Source organism: Camarhynchus parvulus, chromosome 22 (assembly GCF_901933205.1).
Source record: "Camarhynchus parvulus chromosome 22, STF_HiC, whole genome shotgun sequence".
Classification (NCBI taxonomy): domain Eukaryota; kingdom Metazoa; phylum Chordata; class Aves; order Passeriformes; family Thraupidae; genus Camarhynchus; species Camarhynchus parvulus.
In genome coordinates this window covers 4477557-4505416 of record NC_044592.1, presented here as the reverse complement: position 1 = coordinate 4505416, position 27860 = coordinate 4477557, and the positions used below count along the sequence as shown (strand labels likewise).

Below are 27860 nucleotides of genomic sequence, written 5' to 3'. Positions count from 1 at the left end.
CGGGGCGGGCGGGCGGCGCGGCCAATGGCGGGCGCGGCCGGGGCGGGGCGGGCCGGGGCCTGCGCCGGGCCTGGCGCGAGGGGCGCGGCCCCGGCGGCACAGACAGCGCGGCTGCGGAGCGGGACGCACCATGTGCGGTGAGCAGCGGCCCCGGGGCACCGCGGGGCCCGGCCCGGCCCCGGCGCGGCGGGAGGAGCCGCCCGGGCGGGCGCGGTGAGGCCGCGGCCGGGCGGGGACGCGGGCACGGCTGAGGGGAGAGCGGCCCGGCCCCGTTATCCCGAGCGCGGGGGGCGGCTCGCTCCGTGCCGGGGATTTAAAGGGCCGATTGCCGGCGGAGCGTGGGGACAAAGGGCCGGTGCCCCGGGCTGGGCGCTGTGCCCTGTGCCGGTGGGGCCGGCCCGGGGACACCGGGGGATCCCGGCGGGCAGGGCCGGGGAAAGGGCGCTCCGGGGCCGCTGCAGCCGCGGCTCTGCTGCTGTCGGGGGCGCCGCTCCCACCCGGTGCCGGGGGTGGTTTTTAGGCGTTGCTGCTCCGGTAATTTGTTCTCCGCAGGTCGGTCCGGGCTGGCCCGGTGTGGCACGGAGGGGTCCGGCCTGGCCCGGCTGTGCCCCGAGCCGGGGCCGGTTCTGGTTCTGGTTCTCCTCTCCTTCCACTCCGCTTCCCATGGCAATGCAGCCACCCTGCCCATCCTTCACGCACAGGAATGTCATTTATCCTTTTCCTATCTCTTCCTGTTTTTCCATGGAAATTTATGCAACGGCACTCTCTTGGATTTCCCTATTTTCTTTCCACACTACCTTCTTTTTCTTTCCCTGTATTTTTGTGTGTAAAATTATGCTCTCAGCGGGACTGTGTGTTTTGCACTTGATGTGCAAGTTGCCATTTCTCTCATTGTTTTTGTGGGATGGAACCGGCGTTGCCTTCAAGCTGTCAAGCTGTGGAGAATCAGTCAGAGACTCAAACCTCAGCTCACATTTAACACCGTGTTAATTCGTGTTTGAAAGTACAAAGCGGAGCAAAGCTAAGAATAGAAAGGATAATTATTATTATAAATAGCTTGCTGCAAGAATAGGGGTGGTTTTGGTGCCTCGTGCTTGCTGTATTTGGGGTTTGGCCTTTGAAATGTGCAATATTTACATTTTGCTCTTTGTCTTTTCTGCCTTGAAAACACCGGGCAGTTCCTCAGCTGTGCTCAGGATTTAAGGTGTTCCCCCACTTTTGGATACAAGTGAAGTTCTTAGATATTGAAACATTTTAGGGGAAGAGTGAGAAAAGCGCTGGGGGTTATGGTCTCTGTTGCTGAGGGTTGCTCTGGGATGTATCCTGGAGTGAGAAGTGTTTGACTGGAGCAGGATCCGTATTTCCCAGGCTGTGGCAGCTGCAGGGCCTCAAACACAACATTTCTGTCATGGAATTGTGGCTGGGGATGGACAAACCTGGCTTTATCCTGCCTTCAGAGTTTTATCCAGTTCACGCAGAAAGGTTAAGATGGGTTTTAAAAGAAACAAATGTGACAGTGGTGCTGTTGTTAGCTGAGTTCTCAGGCACCTCAGTCTGTGACGCTGAAGGGATTCCAGCCTCAGGACTGGAATTAGCAGTGCCGTGTTTTCAGCCTGGTGTTCAGGTTTGTGACCTTACAAAATCTGATGGGCTGGTGCTGCTGGGCAGGTGTAGGAAAGGAGCCTCCAAGTGCCTTGGGGCCTGCTGTGAGTGCTGTTTGGATGTGCTGGGGTTTGTTTCTAGCGGTGAAGAACTGGGTTTGTCCTTGGCTGTGTGTCACACACCTGCAGTTTGAGCACCTGGCCAGGTGTGAGTTGGGTGTGCTTTGGTCTGAGAGTTCAATGGCATCTGTGAGACACTTCAGGAAACTGGTTTTTCCAGGGCTGTTCTGTAAATCAGTAAACTTGTCATCTGCCAGGGCTGGATTTAGGGAGCAAAAGGGAGGGCAGAGTTCGGAGTTGGGATGGCAGAATTGGGGTCTGGGGTTGCAGAATTGGGGTCTGGGGTTGGGATGGCAGAATTAGGGTCTGGGGTTGCAGAATTGGGGTCTGGGATGGTAGAATTGTGTGGGATGGCAGAATTCGGGTCTGAGGTGGCAGAATTGAGGTCTGGGGTTGTGATGGCAGAATTCAAGTCTAGGACAGAAGAATTCAGGTCTGGGATGGCAGAATTCAGGTCTGGGATGGCAGAATTCAGGTGTGGGGTGGCAGAGTTCAGGTCTGGGGTGGCAGAATTCAGGTGTGGGGTGGCAGAGTTCAGGTCTGGGGTGGCAGAATTCAGGTGTGGGGTGGCAGAATTCAGGTCTGGGATGGCAGAATTCAGGTCTGGGATGGCAGAATTCAGGTGTGGGGTGGCAGAATTCAGGTCTGGGATGGCAGAATTCAGGTCTGGGATGGCAGAATTCAGGTCTGGGGTGGCAGAGTTCAGGTCTGGGGTGGCAGAGTTCAGGTCTGGGGTGGCAGAATTCAGGTCTTGCTTTACTAGTGATTCCTGAAGATAAGAATGGGCTCAGGAAAGACTTGAGTTTCTAGTTCTGGGGGTGCATGTACATCGGTGGGGACATTCCGCCCTTCCTCATCTGTTACCCCTGGCTGTGCCTGGTGCCTGCCCTGCAGAGCAGCAGGGAGCTGTGGCCCAGGGTGACTCCTGGAGTTGCTGCTCTGCTTGTTTACTCTGGGCAGGTGAAGCCCTGCCCTCTTTAGCTGGAGAGGGAGCGTGGGCAGCGAGAGAAGTGTGCCCTGGACAAATGTGGATCCCCACTGGGTGGATGTTTTTCTGGTTTTGCCTTTTTTCCCAGCCTGGAGGTGATGAATTGAGTGTCAGCTCTCAGACATAACAGTGGCAGCGAGCTTGGCCTGGCCTTGTGCTCCTCAGGCTGGGCAGAAGAAGGGATCTTTTGGGACTCCAGGAGCTCCTGCAGCAGGGCTGAGCAGCAGCTCTGGGATAAAGGATTCCCTGGAATTGCCAGGTGGATGCGCTGATAACAAGGTCTATGGAAATGAGTGAACAGTAATAGGAAAAGGAATTTGGAAGTAAACCCAGCCTGAGGGCTTTTCTGCTTTTGTAGGGAAAGGATTGCAAGAAGCAATTCCTTCATGTATCTCAGCCATTTACCTGGAAGGGGTAAAGGCATTTCATTTGCCTGGCAATGTGAAATTAAGGGACCTGAGCTCCAAAAAAGTTCACAGGGAAAATAAAGTTTTCAGAAAAAGTATTGTGACTGTCAGCTACAGAAATCAATAATGCCCATTTGTTGGAAATGCTATTCTGTTTAAATGACCAACTCTTTATAGGGAATTCTTTACATAGGATTTGTGCCTGAGTGTTAAAAATCAGCTCTGGGAGAGAGCTGAGTGTCAGAAGCAGCAGAATGCCTGTTCTGGTGGCTCCCCAGGTGAGGTGTTTAAGGCAAACCTGCAAGAAAGGAGGTTTGCTTTATATTCTAAATGATATTGTTCAAGGGATTTCACTGGAGAGAACTTATTTGTGTGGATCTCAGTGTGATTCAAGAGCTGCCTGATGAGCTGACAAGCTTTGAGTTGTTCTTTCCAGTCCACGCACGCAAAGTCCTGTGTGGGGTTAGCAGCTGAAATGTTTCATTGAGCTGTGAAGTGTCACTGCTGCTCTGATTGTGGGGCTGAGCCCTGAGTTTGTCAGTGTGTTCGCAGGGGATTCACGGGGAGCAATGTGTTTCTGCCTTGTGGGGAATTCCTGCACACCTTGCTGCTGTCTGTCCTGCACACTTGCCCTCTTGGGAATTCCTGCACACCTTGCTGCTCCCTCTCCTGCAGCTGGGAATTCCTGCACACCTTTGCTGCTCTCTCTTCTCTTGTGTGGGAATTCCTGCACACCTTTGCTGCTCCCTCTCCTGCAGCTGGAAATTCCTGCACACCTTGCTGCTCCCTCTCCTGTTGTATGGGAATTCCTGCACACCTTGCTGCTCCCTCTCCTGTAGCTGGAAATTCCTGCACACCTTGCTGCTCTCTGTCCTGTTGTGTGGGAATTCCTGCACACCTTGCTGCTCTCTCCTGTTGTATGGGAATTCCTGCACACCTGCTGCTCTCTCCTGCAGCTGGAAATCCTGCACACCTTGCTGCTCTCTGTCCTGTTGTATGGGAATTCCTGCACACCTTGCTGCTCTCTCTCCTGTTGCAGCTGGGAATTCCTGCACACCTTGCTGCTCCCTCTCCTGTTGTAGCTGGGGATTCCTGCACACCTTGCTGCTCTCTCCTCTTGTATGGGAATTCCTGCACACCTTGCTGCTCTCTGTCCTGTTGTATGGGAATTCTTCACACCTTGCTGCTCTCTCCTCTTGTGTGGGAATTCCTGCACACCTTGCTGCTCTCTCTTCTCTTGTGTGGGAATTCCTGCACACCTTGCTGCTCTCTCTTCCTTTCCTGACACCTTTGGGCTCCTGGTCCTATTGCAGCTGGGAATTCCTGCACACCTTGCTGCTCTCTCCTCTTGTATGGGAATTCCTGCACACCTTGCTGCTCCCTCTCCTGTTGCAGCTGGGAATTCACCATTGCAGGGCTGGAGGAGAAGGAAGTCCCCAGGGCTGAGGTTTTGTGTCACCTCCAGCAAAGCCAGCTCAGAGTGAATCGGTGTCCCTGGAGGTCCTGGTTCCTCTTGGGGCTGGTTCTGCAGTGTCACAGGGGGCAGGTGTGGAAAGCAGTGCCTGGAAAAGCATCTAAGTGTGCAAAACTGAAACCAGAACTCCTCTTTGGGGTCTGCTGGGGACCTGAAACTCAGCTCTGGGGAGTTTCTGCTCCAAGCTTGTGCATCTGCAGCACCTGGCGTCCAGGCTGGAGGTGCACAGCTCCTTGGAATTCCACCCCAATCACGTTTCCATTGAGGGATTTCAAAGAGCTGTCACTGTGAGGGTGAAATTGCCGCTCCTGGGAGGGCTCCTGGCAAAGCTCTGTGCACTTTCTGTGTTTTCATGCCTTGATTGATTTGAGTATCGCTCAGGGAAGGGAGAGCAAGGCTTGAGCAGGGCACTGTGGCTCTGGGGTGTGACAAAGGCCTTTCCTGGGCTGGGAGGGGCATTTGGGAACTGTGCTTAAAATTAGAAGTGGTTACAAGGTGTGATTGCTCAGATGGGAGTGATCCAGCAGTTGAGAGACAGAGAAAATGCTGTTTCCTACATGGGGATTCAAACTTTCCCCAGCTGTGAAGAATTACATCATTACAGGATGTTTGGAAAGGGGAAAATTAAACACATTTGTAAATATTTCCAATAAATGAAGTTTATTTGCACATAGTTCACGATGATAAGTATCACAAATGGGTGATAAGCCTTCAAATATTGGATATTAGCCTGCAGATTAGTAAGTCATGCATTTAGGAAGACTTGTGTTCTTTTACAGGAGCCTTGTGGTCTCACTTTTTACTTTAACGATGCATCATTTAGGCATATTCTATTTTTATTTCATTTTTTTCCTGTTTTCTCCAAGGTGAATTTTAAACATCCCTGTCTTACTTGCCTTCTCATTTGTAAAATGTGTTGCTCACAGATGAGTTCTTAGAATTGGATTTTCCCGGTGGCATCTCCATTATCATTCTGCTTATTTTCCTCTCAGGATCTAAAAGCTGAACTGAATCAAAACTGAACCTCCCAGGTCTGGTTTTTGGAAGAGCATGTCCATATTTCACAGCATTAGCACTGTGTTTGTGTTTCTTCTGGTTTCCTTCGTTTTCATAGTGTGTTTTCTGAGAAGCACTGAATTCCTTGGGTTGGTTTTTTGGGGAGGTTTGGGTTTTTTTTCGTGGCTTTCTTAGCCTTGGATCCAGGTGTTTTTTTCCCCAGGCCTCATGAATAATCTTAATATAACTGTGCTGTAATTAATAGCTGTTTTCAGTGCCAGGCTGGCTCCTTCCTGGATGGGTGTTCAGTGTTTGTTTGCAGTGCAGGCAGGGATAAACACTCTGCTTTTCTGCTTTTCTGCTTTTCTGCTTTTCTGCTTTTCCCTCTCCTCCCTGTGGGCAGGCCGCTGCCACTTTGTGCCCCTTTTGCTGTGCTCTGCCAGCATTTGGGATCTGGGACAAGGAGCAGGGGTTGGGCTCTTGGTTGGGGTTTTTTAGCGCAGGTGTGACTGAGCTTGCTGAAATCTGCAGAGAAAGCAACGTCTGAAGTCACTGTCTGGTTTGGGTTCGGATTTAACAAAGGTGTCCGAAGCCAGCCCTTCTGGAGGGAGGCAGATTTTGGTTGAGAACAAGCTGCAGTCCTTGTGCCAGAAACCATCCTGTGCTTGTGGAGCATTCCCTGGCACCCTTTGTCCCTGGAATCCCATGGGCATGGAGCATTCCCTGGCACCCTATAACCCTGCCGTGCTGTGATCTCAGAGCATTCCCTGGCACCCTGTATCCCTGCCATCCCTTGTTCCCAGTTTGCTGTTCTCTGCTTCCCCTCCACCTTCCCTGCAGCCCTGTTTTCCCCTCCTGGCACTTTCCAGAGGTGTCCCAGTGCTCCTTCCCCAGTTCCAGAGGTGTCCCAGTGCTCCCTGCCCACCTTTCCCAGTTCCAGAAGTGTCCCTGGGGTGGTTCTGGTGCCCACCTGGGCTGGCTCTGGTGTCCCTGGGGTGGGACTGGTGCCCACCTGGGCTGGCTCTGGTGCCCCTGGGGTGGTTCTGGTGCCCACCTGAGTTGGCTCTGGTGGCACTGACTCTCCTCTCCCCCCCAGGCATCTTTGCTTACCTGAACTACCATGTGCCCCGGACCAGGAGGGAGATCCTGGAGACGCTCATCAAGGGGCTGCAGCGCCTGGAGTACCGGGGCTACGACTCTGCAGGTACCTCTGGCTCTGCTGGGGCTCTGGGGGGCTCTGGGGGGCTTTTCCTGGGCTGCTGGGAGTGCTTTGTGCCACCTTCTGCTGTTTAAGAAAGCTGGAACACAAACTGGATGTGCCCGTGCTCAGAGGTTTGGATTAACCTCAATATACAGATTTCTATAAGCACTCTTTTTTTCCTTTTTTTTTTGGTTTTGGTTTTTTGTTTGTTTGTTTGTTTTCCAAGGGCTTTAAAAATACCGACAAGATGACAAAGGGAAAGCTTAGTTCTAATCTAATCTTAGTTCTAATCTGAGTTCTAATTCTTGCCTTTATGTGGCAGGCCAGCTCTTGGGGAAGGGGGTCAGGAAGAATCAAAAAGGGCAGGATTTGTTGACAGAAAATGCTGCAATAACTTCTGCACCTGACCCTCTTTCTCCATGTCCCACGGGGGGGTTCAGGTGTGGGGCTGGACGGAGGAAATGACAAAGACTGGGAGGCCAATGCTTGCAAAATCCACATTATCAAGCAGACGGGGAAGGTGAAGGCTCTGGATGAAGAGGTTCACAGTAAGTGTCTCCCTTTCCTCCTTTCCCTCGTGTTTGTTTGGAATATCCCCTGTTTTAGCCACAAACACGAATTTCCAGAGGTGTAAAGGCTGTTTTCTGTGTGTGTCCCTCAAACCCCTCGAGGTTTTGGTTGGTGTTTGATGATTTCAAAGGTCTTTTCCAGCCCTGATTTTTCTGTGTGTTCCCTCAAACCCCTCGAGGTTTTGGTTGGTGTTTGATGATCCCAAAGGTCTTTTCCAGCCCTGATCCGTGTCCTGTGGGGTTCGCTGGCCCTGCCAGCATTGCTGTCCTGCACCCCCGGGTCCTTCTGGGGCTCCCAGGGCACGGACAGCCCCTCAGGACCGAACCTTTGTTGTGCAGAGCAGCAGGACATGGACCTGGACATCGAGTTTGACGTGCACCTGGGCATCGCCCACACGCGCTGGGCCACGCACGGGGAGCCCAAACCGGTGAACAGCCACCCGCAGCGCTCCGACAGGAACAACGGTCTGGGCTGGCCTGGGGGGCTCCCGGGGGGCTGCTGGGCTTCCTGGGGCTGGGCTGGGGGCTGTGCCTGCTGCTGGGGCTGGGCTGGGAGTTCTGGGGGGTCTACAGCTCCTCCTGGGGTCAGTGCCTGCTCCTGGGGCTGTGCTTGGCATCTTGAGGGGCTGGGGTCCTGTGCTGACCCTCCCTGTGTCCTGGGGGAGCTGCTGCCAGGCTGGGGCTGAGCAGGGCCCTTCCTCTGTCCCCAGAGTTCATTGTCATCCACAATGGCATCATCACCAACTACAAGGACCTGAAGAAATTCCTGGTGAGTGACCCCTGGGCCTGAGACCCTCCCTCCTTTCCCACTGCCCAGCTCACTCCTGTTGTATTCTTGGTCTCACTTCCCCATTTCCATTCCCCACTCACCCCTTCCTTCACTCACATCTCCACTCACTCCTCACTCCTCTCTCACAGTGATTTCCCCCTCTCTCCTCCATTCCTGCACCCCCAGTCACATTTTTGCACTCACAGACTCTCCTGCTCTGGGAGTTCTCACATTTACACCCCCATTCCCTCCCTACCCCGCTCATATCCTGACATTGACACCCCACAACTCCCTCCTCATCCTCACTCCTTCTCCCACTGAGACCTTCCCACCCAAACCCCCTCCCTGTGCCCCTCACACTCCTTTATCTCACACTCCCTCTCACTGCCCTCTCCTCATATCCTTGCAATTTAAAAGGCAGGAAGGATGGAAGGAAAATGTGAGAAGGGAAAAAAGGCAGGAAAGTAAAAGGAAGAGGAAAAGCAGAGTGAAGGATGGGAAAAAAGAGGGAAAAAGAGTAAGAACAGCTGCAGTATGGAAGGGGAAAGGAAAGGAAAGGAAAGGAAAGGAAAGGAAAGGAAAGGAAAGGAAAGGAAAGGAAAGGAAAGGAAAGGAAAGGAAAGGAAAGGAAAGGAAAGGAAAGGAAAGGAAAGGAAAGGAAAGGAAAGGAAAGGAAAGGAAAGGAAAGGGAGAAGGAAAGGAAAGGGAGAAGGGAAGGAAAAGGAGAAGGGAAGGAAAAGGAAAGGTGAGGGAGGAAGGCAGGAGCAGAGAAATGGAAAAGCATGAGAAAAGGAGGGAAGAAGAAGTTAAAGGCAAGGTGAAGGCCAAGGAGTAGTAAAAGCAAGGAAAGGGAAGGAAGGGAAGGAGGGGAGGCAGGGGGCTGGAGAGCCACAGGAGCTGTCCCTGCAGGAGAGCAAGGGCTACGAGTTCGAGTCGGAGACGGACACGGAGAGCATCGTCAAGCTGGTCAAGTACATGTACGACAACCGCGACAGCGACGACATCAGCTTCTCCACGCTGGTGGAGAGGGTCATCCAGCAGCTGGTAACAATGGGGGCACGCAGGGGGCAGCTGGGCACGGGCACGGGGGGCACACAGCCCCAGAAACACCCCCTGCACCCTGGGGCTGCTGCAGGCTGGGCACCGCCAGGGCAGCGCTTTGTGCTCCTGCCCCTGCCTGCTCACTGCAGGGCTGGGCTTGGTGTTCTGGGCTCTTTGTCGGTGTTCAGCTGGGAAAGGGCTCAGCTCTGGGCCATGGCAGCTCTGGAGGCTGCCAGCCCCTGGCTGGGCTGTGGGAGTGGGGAGGGGAGAGTCTGTGCTGCCCCCAGTCCTTCCCAAAATCCCCACCTCCCAAAGCTCAGAAATCCTGGCAGAGTCTGTGCTGCTCCCAGTCCCCGCTCCCTCCCAAAGCTCAGAAATCCTGGCAGAGTCTGTGCTGCTCCCAGTCCTTCCCAGAGCTGCTCCCAGTCCTTCCCAGAGCTCAGAAATCCTGGCAGAGTCTGTGCTGCTCCCAGTCCTTCCCAAAACCCCAGCCTGGGGCAGTCTGTGCTGCTCCCAGTCCTTCCCAGAGCTGCTCCCAGTCCTTCCCAAGCTCCATCAGCCCAGGGGTTGCTGCTGCCCCCGGCTGGGAGCTGCTCTGCCCCCACTCCCTGCCTGTGTGCAGGAGCAGGACCCAGCACAGTTCCCCTGTCCCCCTCAGCACCCAGCTGGGTTTTCCCTGCCAGGTTACCTGCCAGGAACTCGTGTTGCTCCCTCGGTTTTGGTGCTGCTTTTGGCAGCTCTTTGCCTCTGCAGGTCCCCTGACTGCAGCCTGAGCTAAAGCAGGAGCCACTGGGGTAGCCAGGGGAGTCTGGGGTCTCTCTGGGGGTTCAGGAGGCTCCTTCAGTGGCTGAGGATGCACTGCCAGGCTCAGGGTGGGGAAATCCTTCCAGGATGGGGGGGCTGGAGCTGCAGGCAGTTCTGGAAACATCTGTGAAACCTCTGGGGTGTCTCTTCTGTGTCCACAGAAACACAGGAGCAGTTTCTGTGCTGGGAGCACTGAAAGAGTGCCTGGCCTCAGCTGAGGGAATAAAGTTTGTTTTTCTTATTGCAGGAAGGGGCTTTTGCCCTTGTGTTCAAGAGTGTTCATTACCCTGGGCAGGCAGTCGGTACCAGGTGAGTGTGCCATGGGAAGGAACATTCTTGCACCCTGCCTGGTGCTTGTTTTTGTACCCCCAAGTTAGAGGACAGAGTGGAGATCATGCTCATCACACTGTATGTGCTGGGAGAGGGTGGCTGTTGTTTTTCATTTCCTTTCTCTTGTTTTCCATCTGTCATAACAGAAAGTTCCCAGAAATATTGTGGAAATGTCTTACTGACCAGCTGTAGCACACCTGGTCTGGAACAGCTTTGTTTTGGTATCCTCTGGGTATGATCTGAAAGGAGATGGTTTTACCTTTTCCTTTGTGCTTCCCCTCGTGGCAGCACTTGGACAATTCCTCCACTTGGCCTGGGATTTGGGCCAGCCTCGTGTCCAGGTTTTCTGTCCCACTTTTCAACACCAGCATCAGCTGGGCTTGCTCTCCAGTGCCAAAACCTGTGTGTGGGTGTGTGCAGAGAGGGGCTGTCCCTGCCCAGGGCTGCAGTGACTCTGGGGGATGTTCAGGGGTGCAGAGAGGGGCTGTCCCTGCCCAGGGCTGCAGTGACTCTGGGGGAGTTTCTCCATCCCCGATGCAGGTTCCTCCCATCCTCATGTTCTTCATCCTGGGGTTGTTTCAGTGTCTTCAGCAGCTGCTCTGGGGGCTCTGGCTGTGTCCCCCTGCAGCTGAGGGGGGCAGAAGGCCTGGGGGGGCCAGGGGGGTGTCCCCAGGGCTGAGCTGTCCCTGTGTCCATGCAGGAGAGGCAGCCCCCTGCTCATCGGTGTGCGCAGCGAGCACAAACTGTCCACAGACCACATCCCCATCCTCTACAGGACAGGTGAGTGGGACAGACCCAAACCTGACCCCAAACCTAACCTTAAACCCTGATCCTAACCCACATCCCCATCCTGTACAGGACAGGTGAGTGGGACAGACCCAAACCTGACCCCAAACGTGACCCTAAACCCCAGCCCTAACCCCAACCCTAACCCACATCCCCATCCTCTACAGGACAGGTGAGTGGGGACAGCTGAACCCTAAACCTGACCCTAAACCCTGATCCTAACCCACATCCCCATCCTGTACAGGACAGGTGAATGGGGACAGCCCCAGCCCTGGGGACCGTAAATTGAAAATTTCTGAGAGTGACTCAGTAATTGCTGTGGTCAGAGGGGTCTGAGCCTGCTCAGTGCCTGGATTTGTGTTGTGAGCAGTGCAGGGATCCCAGGAGCTGCTCCTGTCCTGCTGCTCATCCCTGCTGCAAGAGCCGGTCCCAGCAGCTCTGCCTTTTGGCTGATAAGCAGTAGCATTCATGTATTTGTGTAACACTGTGGTTTTTTATTGAATAGCTCAAATTTGGTTTGTTTGTTTTGTTTTTTTTTTTCCCAATTGCACTTCCAGCCGTACAATCTATGGATCATTCTTTTGATGGAATATCCATAAAAATGGAGGAAGGTGCCCACCAGAGAAAAAAAGCTAACACTTGAAATTTCAGACAAATCCTCCAGCTCCTTAGGAAAGGAATCATAAATACGCATTGTCTTTTTATTATGTGGCTGTTGCTTTCCGTGTAGTGCAGTGAAACATGTGGGAAAATCAAAATTCCTTCTTGATCAGAAACACCACGAGCAGCACACAGGAAAATCCACCCATCCCACTTCAAATATTGGGACATATGTGCAAAAACTGATGACAGGGCAGCTTGTACTGAGTGTTCCTGCAGCTCTGGCTGCAGAAGGAAACAGTGAATTACCTTAAAAATAAACCCCACTGAAGCAGGAGGCTGCTGCCAATCCTGCTGCAAGCACTGCCCGAAATTCCTGCTGGAGTTTGGGTTGTCAGAGCCCTGTCCTCACCCTGAGCATGGTGAGAGCCTAGCTGCAGCCTCTGGAGGCTGCACTGAGCTTGGCCCGAGCTGGGCCTCCCTTCCCCTGTGCATTTATCAGGGGAGCCATGTGTTACTGTCCTGAAGGGCTCTAAAGGCCAGCCCAGCTCACATCTGAGGCGGGAGAGCCCTTTTCTGGGGGGAGGATGTGCCTGCACCTGCAGAAGCTCTCATGCAGGAAAGCAATGCCACATAATGAAGGCAATGCAGGGAAAAGCTCTATTTTGAGAACCCAAATTTGCATGTTCTGATCAGATCTGGGTGTTTCTGGTGGGGAGTGGCCACTGGCAGCTCTGCTCTGTCCCTTCTCAGCACCAAATCAGCCTGTCCTGCCTCAGCTGCACAGCAAAGGCATTGTTCTCCTCATTCACTGACCTGATAACTGCACTGGAAGGCTCTGAATCACTGCCTGAGTGGTTCTTCCTCACTGAGTAGCAGCATGAAAGCAGTATTTTTCCTTCACATTTTCACCTGCAGAAGTGGAGGCCAGAGCAGCACGAGCTGTGCTTGCATCACTGAATCAGATCAGTGTCTAGTAGGTGAAACAACTCCAGGATTGTGCAATAAATACAGAATGGAGGAACTCCAGTGTTGCTGTTCTTCAGCAATAGTCCCATTTTGGGAGATAAGCTGATTAATCCACCCCCTCCCTCCCCATACCCTGCACAATGACTGGCAAATAATCCTGCTGGAGGCTGGTGCTGAGCAGTAGGTGTTGGGTGCCTCCTCTGCATCCCTGATGAGCTTCACCACCGAGCAGCAGTTTGGAGGAGGAGGAGACAGTGTTGGGAATTTCCAGATACTCCAGAAAGGATCCCTGGTGAAAGGCTGAACTTTGAGGACAGACTTTCCCCGAGCTGGCTCTCAGGGCTGTGCACCCCTGATGAGCCCAGGTGTGATTTCCTGAGCAGGGTGAGGTGGTTGTGTTTGCTGGGGCAGGAGCAAGGCCGAGCTCAATCCTGGATTCCCTGGGCTGTGTCTGACAGTGAGCTCAGGCAGACAGAAATAGGTTTGGGTTCCACCTGTGGTGCTCAGGGTGGGCACACAGAGAATTCCCCAGTGCTGAGGGTAACAAAGAAAGAGCTGCTCCATTCCAGAGAGGAAACTTAGAATGATAACAGGGCAGGTTTAATGGGGAAATGTGGCTGCTCGTAAAGCACCTTGAATTCTCTGCCACAAAACATTAATTTGGATTTTCTCCTGATACTTTCCTCTAAATTTCAGACACACTAGTAACGCACTTGCAGACTTACTAAAAAGCAATCAGACTCTTGCAAGCCAGCTGAGGATGGGCACAAGTGCTGCTGCTCCTTTTGCTGTGCCCACCTGCAGGCGTGAAAATAGTGCTTCATGTTGGTACCGTGCTTTGGGGGCTCTGCTGGGTGTCACCTGTGCCAGGGCTGTCGCCTGGGCAGCCCCTGAGCCTCCTGTCTCCTAGGGAAGGACAAGAAGGGGAGCTGCAACCTGTCCCGAGTGGACAGCACCACCTGCCTCTTCCCCGTGGAGGAGAAAGCTGTGGAATATTACTTTGCTTCTGATGCCAGGTAGGGCTTCCCAGCGCCTCTGGTGTGGGTAGGAATGTCCTGTTTAAAGGAACAAGGGATGGGGAGGCTGGGGTTTTCTTTGTGAATTACTTTACAAATTACTTTACAAATGCTAATCAAAACAGAGTTGCTGTTAGAATAATGAGCGCTGGCCTTGGAATAGAGTGTTACCGTTCTTCAGGCTCATTTGTGATTAAGATTTCCCAGGGATAGGAAACCTGAGGGAGTCCTGACCTAAATTAGCAGGCCAGGTGCTAATTATGAGGAGAATTGTGTTGATTCTCCAGGGATCGCTGCACCACCATCAATATACTATATAATATAGTATAATATATTATATATCTGAATAGTATAGTATAATATAGTATAATATATTATATATCTGAATAGTATAGTATAATATAGTATATATTATATACTATATAATATATATATGGATAGTATAGTATAATATAGTATATATTATATACTATATAATATAATATATATCTGGATAGTATAGTATAATATAGGATATTATACATACTATGTAATATAGAATAATATATATCTTAATAGTATAATAGAGTATATATTATATACTATATAATATAGTAGAATATATTATATATCTGAATAGTATAGTATAATTATCTATAAAATTCTTTCTCCTGTCCAGCTGAGGTCTGTTCAGCAGGACAGACAGGCACTCTGCCTGCCCCTGGGGCAGTGTTATCTCTTTATACTAAAAACTACGTGTACAATATTTACAATTACTGCCCAATACCTATCACCTGTGTTAGACAGTGAGCTTCTACTCTAAACCAACCCAAAAGTGCCTCCATCTTGCCCCCTGAACCCCCATTCTAAAAAACCCAAAAATCTATTTTTCACCCCATGACAAACTAATTATTATTCTACTTAGACTTTCATGGCTTGCAGATCCTCATCTAAGGTTGGTAACTTTTTCCATGAGTTAAAATCAAAGTCACAGGGGCCTTGGGCTCAGTGCCAGGGTCTCTGAGCCCCCGGCAGGGGTTTGGGCAGTCCAGGACAGGCAGAGGGATGTCCTGAGCTCAGCTGTGATGTCCCCGTGTCCCCACAGCGCTGTCATCGAGCACACCAACCGCGTGATCTTCCTGGAGGACGACGACGTGGCGGCCGTGGTGGACGGCCGTCTGTCCATCCACCGCGTCAAGCGCACGGCCGGCGACCACCCGGGCCGGGCCGTGCAGACTCTGCAGATGGAGCTGCAGCAGATCATGAAGGGTGAGAGCTCCTGCCTGCCTGCTGGGGCTGCAGTCACCCTGCGCCACCCCTGCCCTGACTGGGGACAGGAGCCTGGAGCGTCTCCGGAGGTGCCACAGCCTGGTCTGGTGCTGGGGAAAAACGTCCTCATGTGTCATGGGACTTCCCCTCTAGTCTAGAGTTGTGGGGCTGAGGATTTGGCCTCCTGCTTGAAGGCAAAATTCTCAGGTTGGGGCTGCAGTCACCCTGTGCCACCCCTGCCCCAAGTGGGGACAGGAGCCTCGAGCATCTCCAGAGGTGCCACAGCCTGGTCTGGTGCTGGAGCATCCTCATGGGGAAAAACGTCCTCACATGTCATGGGACTTCCCCTCTAGTCTAGAGTTGTGGGGCTGAGGATTTGGCCTCCTGCTTGGAGCCATCTGGTTTTTAACCCAGACTGATCCCTCACAAAGTTGCCAGTCTGGATCTGCCCTTCACTGACACCTTCCAGAAGCTTGAATCAAGCTCTCATCACGAGCTGGTGTTTTGGCAGAAAATCAGTTTAATAATCTTTGGCTGGTCCAAGATTTTCTCTACATACACAGGGAAAAATGGCAATTACCAGGAGGTAATTTAAAATTTAAGTTACCTCCTGTAACTTAAGTGTTCTAATTTGTTTTCTGTATTTCTTCATAGGTAACTTCAGCTCGTTCATGCAGAAGGAAATATTTGAGCAGCCAGAGTCTGTTGTTAACACCATGAGAGGAAGGGTCAACTTTGATGACTACACAGGTAATTGAGCTGGAGCCTCCCTCACTGAGTGTCCACGGTGGCTGCAGGGGAGGGAGGGGTGGAAACCTTGCTGGGCTGAGGTGAAATGTGTGTCCAGTGCCTCCAGAATTCCATGTGGAATGAAATGTGTGTCACAGTGCCTCCAGAATTCCACGTGCTGCTGGCAGGGTCCCATTTCTGATGGGTTTTTGCACATTTGGTGGTGGACATGGTGGCACTCTGTTAGCACCAGTGATTTTGGGAGCCTCTCCTCCCTGCTCACCCTGACTGGGCTCTCTGCTCTTGCCCACAGTGAACCTGGGGGGGCTCAAGGATCACATCAAGGAGATCCAGAGGTGTCGGCGTCTGATCCTCATCGCCTGTGGCACCAGCTACCACGCAGGAGTGGCAGTGAGTGCTGGGCCCAGGGGCTGGGCTGGGCTGCAGGGACCTGAGAGCCACCCCAGGGACACCCCAGGGACACCTCCCACCGTCCCAGGCCGCTCCAATGTCCAGCCTGGCCTTGGCATCCAGGGGCAGCCACAGCTGCTCTGGGCATCCTTCTGCCCACCCTCCCAGGGAAGAGTTTTGCCCTAATAATCTCATCTCATCTGCCCTTTCTCAGTTTAAAGCCACTCCTCTCGGTCCTGTCCCTCCATGCCTTGTCCCAGTCCCTCTGCAGCTCTCTTGGAGCCCCTGCAGGAGGCTCTGAGCTCTCCCTGGAGCGTGCCAAGCAGATTAAGGATTGATTTCAGGGTAGGGATTGGTTCTTAATCCGGTTAGGAGTAAGCAAGTGCACCCAGGTGAGTGAGGGAGGGCCCTTGTGAAAGCTGCAAACACCAGGTCAGTTCACAGCAGCAGCAGCAGGAAATAAAAGCTGATGAAGCTGAACTTGGGGCAGTGGTTCCTGTGACTTGCATGGCTCTGGAAGGCTTTGGAAAACAAAAGCTGCTCTGTTAAAAAAGGCAGCTGGCAGGGGAGGGACGCTGCAGGAGCAGAATGCAGGGGCTGCCAGGGGCCAGGTGGGGTCCAGCAGGGCCTGGATGTAGGGGGGGTTTGGGTTCCTCAGGCTGGGACACACTCAGGACACCCAGCATTGCATAATTTGTGTGGAGGGTTATGTAAGCAGTGAGACTGACTTAGAGAAATCTCCATTTGAGGGAGGAGTTGGCCTCACAGGCCAATGTGTTTTCCCCCATACCTCCCTGCCCAGGTGAATTTTTATTAAAAATCACATTGGTGGTGGTGCCAAGGCAAGGTTGCTCCTCGCAGGGGTTGGTGGTGATTTGAGTGTGGGCAATATGAGTAATTAAAGTGTAAGCCAGCACTAATTGTCACATGGAGTTGAACAGTAATATTTTCCAGCGTGTGTGGCAGCTAGAAAGCTTTTTTTGTGCTTTTATAAACACGATGTAATCCCTGCCTTCCTGCCCCTCCCCGTGCCAGACCCGCCAGGTGCTGGAGGAGCTGACTGAGTTACCTGTCATGGTGGAGCTGGCCAGTGACTTCCTGGACAGGAACACCCCCGTGTTCAGGGATGATGTCTGCTTCTTCCTCAGCCAGTCAGGTACTCCTGGGCTCCCTCCCCTGCCAGAGCTCGGGGCGAGGCTGCAGGGCACAGTTTGGTGCCTCGCCAGGGGGACTGCGTGGGTGGGTGGTGGTGCCTTGGCAAGGGGACCCAGAGCAGAGTTCCAGAATAAAGTAGGGAGTTATTGAAAGGCCTCCATGGATCCACCTTGGGCACTACAGGAGCCTGGCCCAGATGGGTTTTTATTAACCAGGAAAACGAATAAAGTTGATTTTTGTTAAAGGGGGACGGTCCCAGAGCTGCCTTTTGTGAACCAACAGCTGCAGATGGGTTCTGTGTTCTCTGGGTGGCACTGCCCTGCGCTCAGGGCTCACGCTGGGTGTGCAGGGGCTGCTGCAGCTCCTCTGTGCAGGGAGCAGCAACCCCGGGGCTGCCTTTGGGGAGTTTGGGCATTTCCCAGGAGCAGAGGCAGCGGCACTGAGCACCAGTCCCTGTGTCCCTTTGTGCCCCATGGCCCAGGGGAGACTGCAGACACGCTGATGTGCCTGAGGTACTGCAAGGAGAGGGGAGCCCTGACCGTGGGCATCACCAACACCGTGGGCAGCTCCATCTCCCGCGAGACCGACTGCGGGGTGCACATCAACGCGGGCCCCGAGATCGGCGTGGCCAGCACCAAGGTGGGTGAGCCCCGCCAGCTGGGCTGCATTTGGGGGGGATTTATTTTATTTTATTTTATTTTATTTTATTTTATTTTATTTTATTTTATTTTATTTTATTTTATTTTATTTTATTTTATTTTATTTTATTTTATTTTATTTTATTTTATTTTATTTTATTTTTAATTTTTATTTAATCTTTATTTTACTTTTAATTTTTTTTATTTTTTAAATTTGATTTTTATTTGATTTTGTTTTAAATTTAAAATTAATTTTATTTTGTTCATTTTTATTTTTATTTGATTTTATTATTTTTAGTTATTTTATTTTTTATTTTAATTTGTTTTTATTTTTCTTTTTAATTTTTATTTGATTTTATTTTTATTTGTTTATTTGATTTTATTTTTATTTGTTTAATTTTAATTTTAATTTTAATTTTTATTTTATTTAAATATTTTATTTTTATTTTTTATAAAATATTTTTTGTTTTTTAATTGTTGTTTTATTTTTTATTTGATTTTGGTTTTATTTTTAATTTTTATATTTTATATTTTATTTATTTCAATTTATTTGATTTTATTTTTATTTATTTTATTTTTTATTTTAATTTTTTTAAATTTTTTTTTTAGATAAGATAAAGGAAACTTTGTCTGCATGTAACTCCCTCACTGGCTGTGCTTTACCAAAGAAAATGGGATATTAAAACTATCCCTTTAGCAAATGGGGGAAATGTTTTTTACACAATCCCACTGTTTGTGTCCAGATAACAGGATTGTTCTGGCTGGGGGAGATGCAGTATAGGAGAATTTGCTTTGCTGCCTTTGATTTGGGTGAAGTGCTTCTGCAGGCTGAAATCTGCTTTGGTTCAGTTAAATTTAGAGGCGAGATGATGTCAATCTGTTACATAAATTCAGCCAAAAACCACATTTGAGTTTTACAGTTCATGGGGGAATTTGATCATGGAAAATTCATGAGTCTCTTACAAGAAACTCTTGAAGGAGCTGTTTGTCCTGTTGTTTTCACATGGCCAGCACTTACAGCTTGGAGAGAAACGGCATTTTTCATTTTTTCTCTGATCATGTGGGGAGTCACCAAAACTGTGCATAGAGGAAATAACAACCTGAGAAGTTTCTGCCCTGGGGTTGCCCAGAACTTCCTTTGGAGAATATTCTGAGCAGCCCAGGCATGCTGGGTGCTGTGCCAGCAGAGAGCTCCCGCTCCCCGGCAGGCAGAACAAATGCAGCTTCCCTGGGTTCCTTCAGAGCCATCCTGGGTTCCTTCAGAGCCATCCCAGCCTCCAGAGCTTCTCTGGGTTCCTCCAGAGCTTCTCTGGGTTCCTTCAGAGCCATCCTGGGTTCCTTCAGAGCCATCCCAGGTTCCTTCAGAGCTTCTCTGGGTTCCTTCAGAGCCATTCCAGAGCAGCCACCTGGAATTTTCTCTGCTCTTTTCTTGGGAAGGGACAGAAACTCTGCACACCTTGCTCCAAGCTCTGCAGGGCCAGGCTGGCCCCGAGCCCTTTGGTCCTGGGAGGAGCTCAGAGGCCAAACTGCAGCTTCAGAGTCCCCCAGGTGTCCCCCAGGTGTCCCTGTGGCCATTCCTGCCCTGCTGTGAGCCCTCCTGTCACCTGCCTGGGCAGGGATTGCCCCCAAAGGCAGGGCAGGAGTTCAGGCTCAGGTTTAGGCTGCTCCTAAAGAAGGGAGCTGGGAAATCACAGCTGCCTTTGTGTTCCCCTGAGTGCAGCCCAGGGAAATCCCAGCTGGTTGGGGTTGGTGGTGGTGGATTGGGCTTCCCCCAAACACCTCCAGGCAGTGCCTGCTGCTCTCAGGAGTCACTGGCAGTGAGGCAGGACCTGGGCATGGTCACAAAGCAGGGCTTGGCAGTCAGCAGGGATGTAGAATAGAAAATCAGGGGCTATGGAATAGAAAATCAGGGGATATGGAATAGAAAATCAGGGGCTATGGAATAGAAAATCTTGGTGGCTGTGTCTGAATCCTCTGGGGTGTGAGGAGATCACTGGTGAGACCTGCCCAGGTGAGCCCAGGTCCATTGCTGCTGCTGGCTGGGAACCAAAGGTGCCACTTGGAGAGCAGAAGCTGGGCTGAGATTCCCTGTGTCTGGTGCAGCAGTGATGTTCTGTGTGCCCTGCAGGCCTACACCAGCCAGTTCGTGTCCCTGGTGATGTTTGCCCTGATGATGTGTGACGACAGGATCTCCATGCAGGAGCGGCGCAAGGAGATCATGAGGGGGCTGAAGGGGCTGCCAGGTAGGGCCTGGGGCAGGGGGAGCTCATCTGGGCTGGGTCTGGGGTAGGGGGAGCTCATCTGGGCTGGATTTGGGTAGGGGGAGCCCAGCTGGGCTGGGTCTGGGGTAGGGGGAGCCCAGCTGGGCTGGGTCTGGGGTAGGGGGAGCCCAGCTGGGCTGGGTCTGGGGCAGGGGGAGCCCAGCTGGGCTGGGTCTGCAGAGAGGGTGGCTGTGGCACGCAGGTGGGCGTGGGCACACTCAGGTTGGGCTTTCCCTCCCCTCCAGACCTGATCAAAGAGGTGCTGAGCATGGATGATGAGATCCAGAAGCTGGCCACGGAGCTGTACCACCAGAAGTCTGTGCTCATCATGGGACGGGGCTACCACTATGCCACGTGTCTGGAGGGAGCCTTGGTAAGGTTCTGGGATTGAAGAACTCACAGAGCTGGTTAAAAACCACGACAAGGGGGCTCAAAGTGTCATGAATTCCTTCCCCCCCTGCAGAAAATCAAAGAAATCACCTACATGCACTCGGAGGGGATCCTGGCTGGGGAGCTGAAGCACGGCCCGCTGGCCCTGGTGGACAAGCTGATGCCTGTGATCATGATCATCATGAGAGACCACACGTATGCCAAGTGCCAGAACGCCCTGCAGCAGGTCATTGCACGGCAGGTGAGGGCTGGGGGCTCTGCAGGGCTCCAGAGGGGCTGCTCCTGACAGGAGAGGCACTCACAGGCACCCCTTCTGCTCACCTGGGTGTCCCTGCCCACCTGTGAGCTCCCTGGCTGCTGTGGGCAGCTCACAGCAGTCCTTGCAGCAATTGCAGAGGCCTGGCATGGTCTGTTTAACCCTTGAATACCCCGCAGGGCACGTGAAGCTGTTTGGTTCTCAATTAAGTCCAGTTGGTTTTAAATTTGGTTCAATGTGAAGCCGTTTGGTTCTAAATTAAGCAGTAGGTTTTGCCACTGGCAGGGAAGAGCCCTCCAGATGTGCTTCCCCTCAGGGAAAGAGCCCTCCAGATGTGCTTCCCCTCAGGAAAGAGCCCTCCAGATGTGCTTCCCCTCAGGAAAGAGCCCTCCAGATGTGCTTCCCTTCAGCCCCTGCCCTATGTTGCAGGGCCGGCCCGTGGTGATCTGTGACAAGGAGGACATCGAGACCATCAAGAACAACAAGAGGACGATCAAAGTGCCCCACTCGGTGGATTGCCTGCAGGGCATCCTGAGCGTCATCCCCCTGCAGCTGCTGGCCTTCCACCTGGCCGTGCTCCGGGGCTACGATGTGAGTATTGCACCCCCTGGGGGCTGCAGGGCTGCTGCAAGGCGGCTGCAAGGCTGGGGCTGCTGCAGGGCTGGGTGTGACCGTGTTCACAGGGGCCCGAGGATGAGGGAAGAGATGAGAATGTTGACTCCCCGTTTCAGAAGTGATATATATTATCATGAAAATAGAAATAATATGTATCATAATATCATATATAGCATAATTATGATATAATATATATATCATAAAATATTATATATTTTATGATAAATATTATATTAAAACTATACTAAAAGAATAGAAGAAAGGATTTCATCAGAAGGCTAGCTAAGAATAGAAAAAGAAAGAATGATAACAAAAGCTTGTGTCTCAGACAGAGAGTCTGAGCCAGCTGGGCTGTGATTGGCCATTAATTAGAAACAACCACATGAGACCAATCACAGATGCACCTGTTGTTTTCCACAGCAGCAGATAACCATTGTGTGCATTGTGTTCCTGAGGCCTCTCAGCTTCTCAGGAGGAAAAATCCTAAGGAAAGGATTTTTCAGAAAACATGTCTGTGCCTGCTGGGGGCTGCTGCAGGGCTGGGGCTGCAGGGCTGGGGGCTTCTCTGTGCACTGCTTGAGCTGCTGCAGGGCCCAGGGCCAGCTGTGGCCAGCTGTGGCCATGCAGGACTGCAGGAGGCTGGGCTGGGCTGTGTGGTGGGAGCTGCCAGGCCCTGCAGGGCTGCCAGGGAAGGGAAGGGACAGAAACTCTGCACACCCTGCTCCAACCTCTGCAGGGCCAAGCCCTTGTGTCCTGGGAGGAGCTCAGAGGCCAAGCTGCAGCTTCAGGGTCCCTCAGCGTCCCCCAGAGGGTGTTGGGCAGTTTGGGGTTGCTGTTTGATCTGAATACAAACCCTGGCCCTGCCTGTTGTCAGTGACCTCTGAGCACTGGAGCAGCCTGGACTGAAGCTCTGCTCAGCCCTGGCCCAGGAGCTGCAGCAATCAGGGCTGTGGAGTTTTATTTCCTGCGCTGATTGGCCTAAATAAACGTGAGGATGTGTTGGATTGTTTCCAGTTGGAAGGCAGAGCATTCCACGGGTTACAGAGTTCTTCACAAACAAACAAAGCAAGTGTGTAAATACTCACCAGCCTGTTCTTTCTCCTCCCTCTCTGCAGGTTGATTTTCCAAGAAATCTGGCCAAGTCCGTAACTGTAGAGTGAAAGATCATCTGAATCATAGGGGCAAAGGGGAATTAAATGAAAGACTTTTTTTGGTACCAAAATAACTCGATTTTAAAGCCCCCTAGGTAAATCTTATTTTGGTAAATCGCTGTTTGTGTACAAGATCACCACAATTCCATTGCATTAGTGATTGTCCAGTTGATTCCACGTGCTACATCAATAGCTCTGGGTTTTATTTTTGATCAGTAGACTTCCATGAAAGGTGTTAAATGGTTTTTCCTTAAAGATTGCTGAGTCCTCTAGGTGAGGGGTTACTCTGAGCTGCTGTCACTGTCCCTTGGCAGCGTGGCTCAGCCCAGCCACTGCTGGGAGAGCTCTGAAGGAATTCTCAGTGCCCTCAGGACAGCAGGACACACAGCTGGAACAGGAGCCCGGGCAGGGATTTCACCAGTGAAGGGAACTGCAGGCAAACCTTTGGGGTGAGCTCTGCCCCAGGAGGGGATTCAGCTGAGCTGGCGCAGCCAGGGAGCTGCTGCTGCTCCACAGGGGTTTTATCCATGCCAAATCCAGGGCAGGTGACAATCCTGGGGCCAGGGGGACCCAGCAGGGCCAGGCTCAGGGCACAGGGGTGGCAGGGCTGGCTCTGAGCTGCTGCTGCTGCTGCTGCTGCTGCTTGGGGCTGTTAAAACAAGGGGAGCTTTTGCTGTGCTGAGGATTTCCCCTGGAACTGAGAGCACACCTGGGTGTGACAGATCTGAGTGTGACAGATCTGAGTGTGACACACCTGGGTGTGACACACCTGAGTGTGACAGATCTGAGTGTGACACACCTGAGGGACCCAGCTCTGTGACACACCTGGGTGTGACACACCTGGGTGTGACAGGTCTGAGTGTGACAGGTCTGAGTGTGACAGGTCTGAGTGTGACACACCTGAGGGACCCAGCTCTGTGACACACCTGGGTGTGACACACCTGAGTGTGACACACCTGAGTGTGACACACCTGAGGGACCCAGCTCTGTGACACACCTGGATGTGACACACCTGGATGTGACACACCTGAGTGTGACACACCTGAGGGACCCAGCTCTGTGACACACCTGAAGGGGATAAAAAGGCTCCATAAACACGGCAGAAATAACCTTTGAAAGTTACCTTGGTAATTAAGGAATTACCTAAAGAAATTACCTTGGTAATATTTCCGTGACGAGCTTGAAGAGGATCAAAAATGACACAGAAAATAATACTCAAAATGACACAGAAAATAGTCAAAATGACACAGAAAATAATACTCAGAATGACGCAGAAAATACACCTTCAGGACTGAAACCCTGACTTTTTCAGAGTCACCAAAGGGCAGTTCTTATGTGTTTCCTAGTGTGGGAAGGTGAATTTCCTCCCACCTTGCTGGGATTTGAATTGGCTTTCCACAGGCACTGTCAGAGCATCCCACAAGGTAGAAAGCAGTGCTGGGGAATATTCCAGGTGGTTTACTGCCCTGAGAAATGCCTTTGGCAAATGGGGAGTGCCCAGTTCCCCTGGCACAGGGGGTGTTCCCAAAGACTCGGTGGAATTCTGTGTTTTATAAACCCCCAGGGACCCTCAGGTCAGTGCCAGCGCAAGGCCCAGAGGAATTTAAATTAATGAAATGAAATGCTGAGTGCCTGGAAAAGCTCCTCAGAGCCAGTGCCTGTGTTTATTAACCTGTCCCATCTGTTGGTCTGGGGGCGCATCGTGCTGCCAGCGTCCGTTTGAGAGCAAAAAGTGGAAATTGCTGCGTTTTGGTTCAGCAGAAGCTCCGTGTGAGGCACCTCCTCCTCCTCTTCCTCCTCCTCCTCCTCCTCAGCTTGTTTGAAAGCCCTGCAGGGCCGGCTCCAGGCTGGGCTGCCCCGGATGGAGGGGAAAACAAATTGTGCAGTGCTTACAGGTGGGAGGGAGCTGCTCTTCCTCCTCCTCCTCCTCCTCCTCCTCAGCTTGTTTGAAAGCCCTGCAGGGCCGGCTCCAGCCTGGGCTGCCCCTGTTCCCCCTGGCCCAGGGATGTGCAGTGCCCCGTCCTTTGCTCTCAGAACAGCACCTGTTAATTAATATTAATTAAATGTTAATTAATAGATACTCGTTAGAATCCCCACGAGGGGATGATGTAAGGCCCCTTTTCGTCCCCCTGGCACAGAGCAGGGGGCGGCCAGCCCTGGGAGTTTTGGTGCAGCAGTTTCAGTGCCAGCTCGGGGAGAGCCAGAGAGGACCAAAGAGCTGAGCTGGGGGTGTGCAGCGGGGCCGTGGGTTTGTGCTGAGCCCCAGCAGCCCCAGCTCCCTGCCCCGAGGGCCCAGATCTGCCAAAGCAGGGATGCTCCGCAGCTCCCCTGAGCGGAATCGCCCTGCTGGGAGCTGTCAGCGCCTCGTTGTTGTTGGTGGTGAAGTGGGAATGTACAAAGGACTCTTTCTGCCTTTCCTTACCTCATTCTGTCCCCGTGTTGCATTTCTGAACAGATGATGTTCCTCTTCCCCTTAGAAAAACTTTTAGGATGTCTCGTGGTATTTATTAACAGCCAGTCAGTCTTCTGCTCTCCCAAATGAATGTTTTGCTTACTGAGCCAGTGAAATTCTCTCCTTCCTCACTGAGGTGTTGAAAAATTCAGTAGCCCTGTCTCTAAAATCGAGCCACAGGTAAACACAAACCTTCACTTTGCCACCTGGAGCTCCTGCCCGCCGTGCTCACGGATTATTCTGGTGTCAGCAGCTCTGCACGGGCTCGGAGGGAAGCCCTGAGCTCCTGGGGGGGTTTTAATGCCCAAAAAACTCAGCAAATTCCCAAAAAACTCAGCAACTTCCCAAAAAACTCAGCAAATGCCCAAAAAACTCAGCAACTTCCCAAAGCTCAGCAAATCCCCCCAAGCTCAGCACACCTTTCTGCCCCGCAGTTCTCACACCGATTCCACGCTCCAGTCAAGCTGCCCATGGAATTTGCTGCAGCCAGAAAGGTTTTTTGGTTTTTCCCCCCGGGCTGTGCTGCAGAAGGGCTGTGGGCAGTTTTTTGTCCCCGGATTTTGTGTGCAGAGCCCATCAGTGCCCGGGGCTGGGCAGGGCAGCTCCTGCTGCCCCCAGAGCTGCCTGGACAGCCCGTGCTGAGAGAGCCACAGCAGCAGAGGAGTGACATTGCCACAATTGCAGACTCTGGTGAGGAAGGCTTCTCCCCAGCCTCCCTTTTAAATGAAACCTACCCTCTGCAGCCATTCCTGCCTCTCTAGGAAGGAAGAAAAAAACAAATCCAGTTTTTCTGCACCTGAACAGCCAGTTTGATCCTGATTTTGAATTCCAAACGTTGCAACTTCAGTTTCCAAGCCACCGAGGTCTTATGCAAGTGAAGATTATCATTTTATTTAAGCAACAAGACAAAGGGCAGCGAGTTTTAGTGCAGTAAAATCATTAATGAGGAAATCATTTTGACAGCAGCTGGGCTGATTTGGGAACTCTGCTCTGCTCATTGCAGTGCAGCCACTGCCAGGGATCCACAGTTGGATGGGTGGAAGGAGGGGATGAAATTAATTAGCTCAAGCAGCAGGTCAGTGTTTAGCTGTGGCTGATTTTAGACCCTACCTGAATGTACCAAACTTGCCTCAAAGCATGGAGTCCCTCCTCTTCACCAGGACAGGAAGAAGAAGAACCAGAAGTATTTGGGTTGGCAAAAAAAAAAAAAAAAAAAAAAAAAAAAGGAAAGAAAACTTTATTTGCCTTCAATTCAGTTTCTGTAAATAGAGATTTGAGTGGCAAACCCACATTTCTCCCGTGTAGATTCTGTGCTGTACATATCCAGCTGGCTGGGGCTGTGGGACCAGACTGTGTTTGTCGTGTGCTGTAGGAGATGTCTTACTCTGTCTGTAGTGTTTATTATCATTTGGGTTTTGTCTCTTTGCTTACTTTTTTTGTATCTCACCCTTTGAATAAAATCAAGTGCCCTACATTAAGCAAATGGAATTTCTGGTCTTTAGTTAAATCCACTGAGGACAGAGGTGACCCCTGGGGAAGTTTAGGGCTGGGGGGACAAAGCAGAAAAGCTCAGGGCTCAACTCACCCCTCTCCTGCCCCGTGGGGCTGTTCTGGGTCAGAGTCAGCATTTCATTTCTCATCTTTCACCTGCCCTGTCCTAACTCCACAACAAAGCCTGTGAGATCCCCCTAAGGCAGATCCTGTACCTTAATTCTTACTGAATTATTATTTAATTATCACCGAGACAGCACAGCCCATCCCTGGCCGTGCTCAGTGAGTGTCACCCACATTCCACAGCTCCCGGGGGGGCCCTGGGTGGGTGAGGCCGGGCTGGACCCCGAGGGCCAGAGCAGAGCAGGGGGCTCACAGGGCTGAACCACACCTGGGTGCCTTTGTCAGGGAACGCCAGGGTGACAGCGCCCTGGAATTGCACCCCTGGAATTGCACCCCTGGAATTCCACCCCTGGAATTCCACCCCTGGAATTCCACCCCTGGAATTCCACCCCTGGATTTCCATCCCTGGAATTCCACCCCTGGAATTCCACCCCTGGAATTCCACCCCTGGAATTCCATCCCTGGAATTCCATCCCTGGAATTCCACCTGAAATTCCACCCCTTGTCTCATGGGTTCATTTCCTCAGGGGGACAGAACGCTGGAATTGCACCCTGGATTACGATTTCCATCCCTGGATTTCCCCTGGATTATCGCTGGAATTGCACCCCTGGAAGGTGGAGCTGGTGTTTTTAGGGCCGCCTGTCCCTTTTGCAGGTGCAGTTGGTGTTTCATGGTCCCTTTTGCAGGTGGATCGCATCGCTGCCTCCCGAGACTGAGCCCGGCCCTGCCCCGGAGCTGCTGAGGAGAGAGAGCAGAGCCAGGGGTGAGCGGGGCAGCCCCACGGGCCCTGATGTGACACCGGCTGGGGGTGACACCAGCCCTGGGGGTGACACCAGCCCTGGGGTGACACCAGCCCCGATGTGACACCTGCCCGGGTGGCACCAGCCTGGGGGTGACATTGGCACTGAGGTGATGCCACCCCAAAGGTGGCACCGTCCCAAGGGTGACACCAGCCCAGGCCCCCCCGAGCCCCCACTCTGCTCCCCAGCCCCCTAAATGTGAGTGCTGAGCACTGAACAAAGCCCAGAGCCACCCCGGGGAGGTGACACAGATGGGGAGGTGACACCCCCAGAGGTCACTGCTTGCTGCTGTGTTTGCACTGGAGTTCTCCTGTCTGTAGTTCCAAGCAATAAAAGTCTGCAGGGATTCCCTTGGTTTGCAGAGCCCAGAGGGGAGTGTTTTGCCCCAAAAGGGGAGTCTTTTGCCCCAAAAGGGGAGTGTTTTGCCCAAAGGGGAGTGTTTTCCTCCAGAAATTCCAGTTTGTCTGT

The 27860-nt window shown here is 52.0% G+C and overlaps 1 protein-coding gene across 1 annotated transcript; it reads left to right on the top strand.

The window, feature by feature from the left end:
* The first annotated feature begins 52 nt into the window (after window positions 1–52).
* Window positions 53–26460, top strand: GFPT1 (glutamine--fructose-6-phosphate transaminase 1). The gene is made up of 19 exons (XM_030964142.1): window positions 53–137; window positions 6683–6790; window positions 7228–7335; window positions 7696–7821; window positions 8067–8125; window positions 9035–9169; window positions 10218–10279; window positions 11001–11080; window positions 13566–13671; window positions 14756–14919; window positions 15574–15669; window positions 15962–16059; window positions 17095–17215; window positions 17696–17853; window positions 19981–20095; window positions 20359–20486; window positions 20577–20744; window positions 21189–21350; window positions 22490–26460. Exons 1-19 carry the CDS (start codon window positions 131–133, stop codon window positions 22532–22534), a joined length of 2046 nt encoding a protein of 681 aa, XP_030820002.1. The 5' UTR covers window positions 53–130; the 3' UTR covers window positions 22535–26460.
* Window positions 26461–27860: the final 1400 nt, after the last annotated feature.

Coding starts and splice junctions, on each gene's coding strand:
- GFPT1 (XM_030964142.1), top strand. Junction 9,170..10,217: donor AGAGGGTCATCCAGCAGCTG/GTAACAATGGGG, acceptor TTCTTATTGCAG/GAAGGGGCTTTTGCCCTTGT. Junction 15,670..15,961: donor CAACTTTGATGACTACACAG/GTAATTGAGCTG, acceptor TCTTGCCCACAG/TGAACCTGGGGGGGCTCAAG.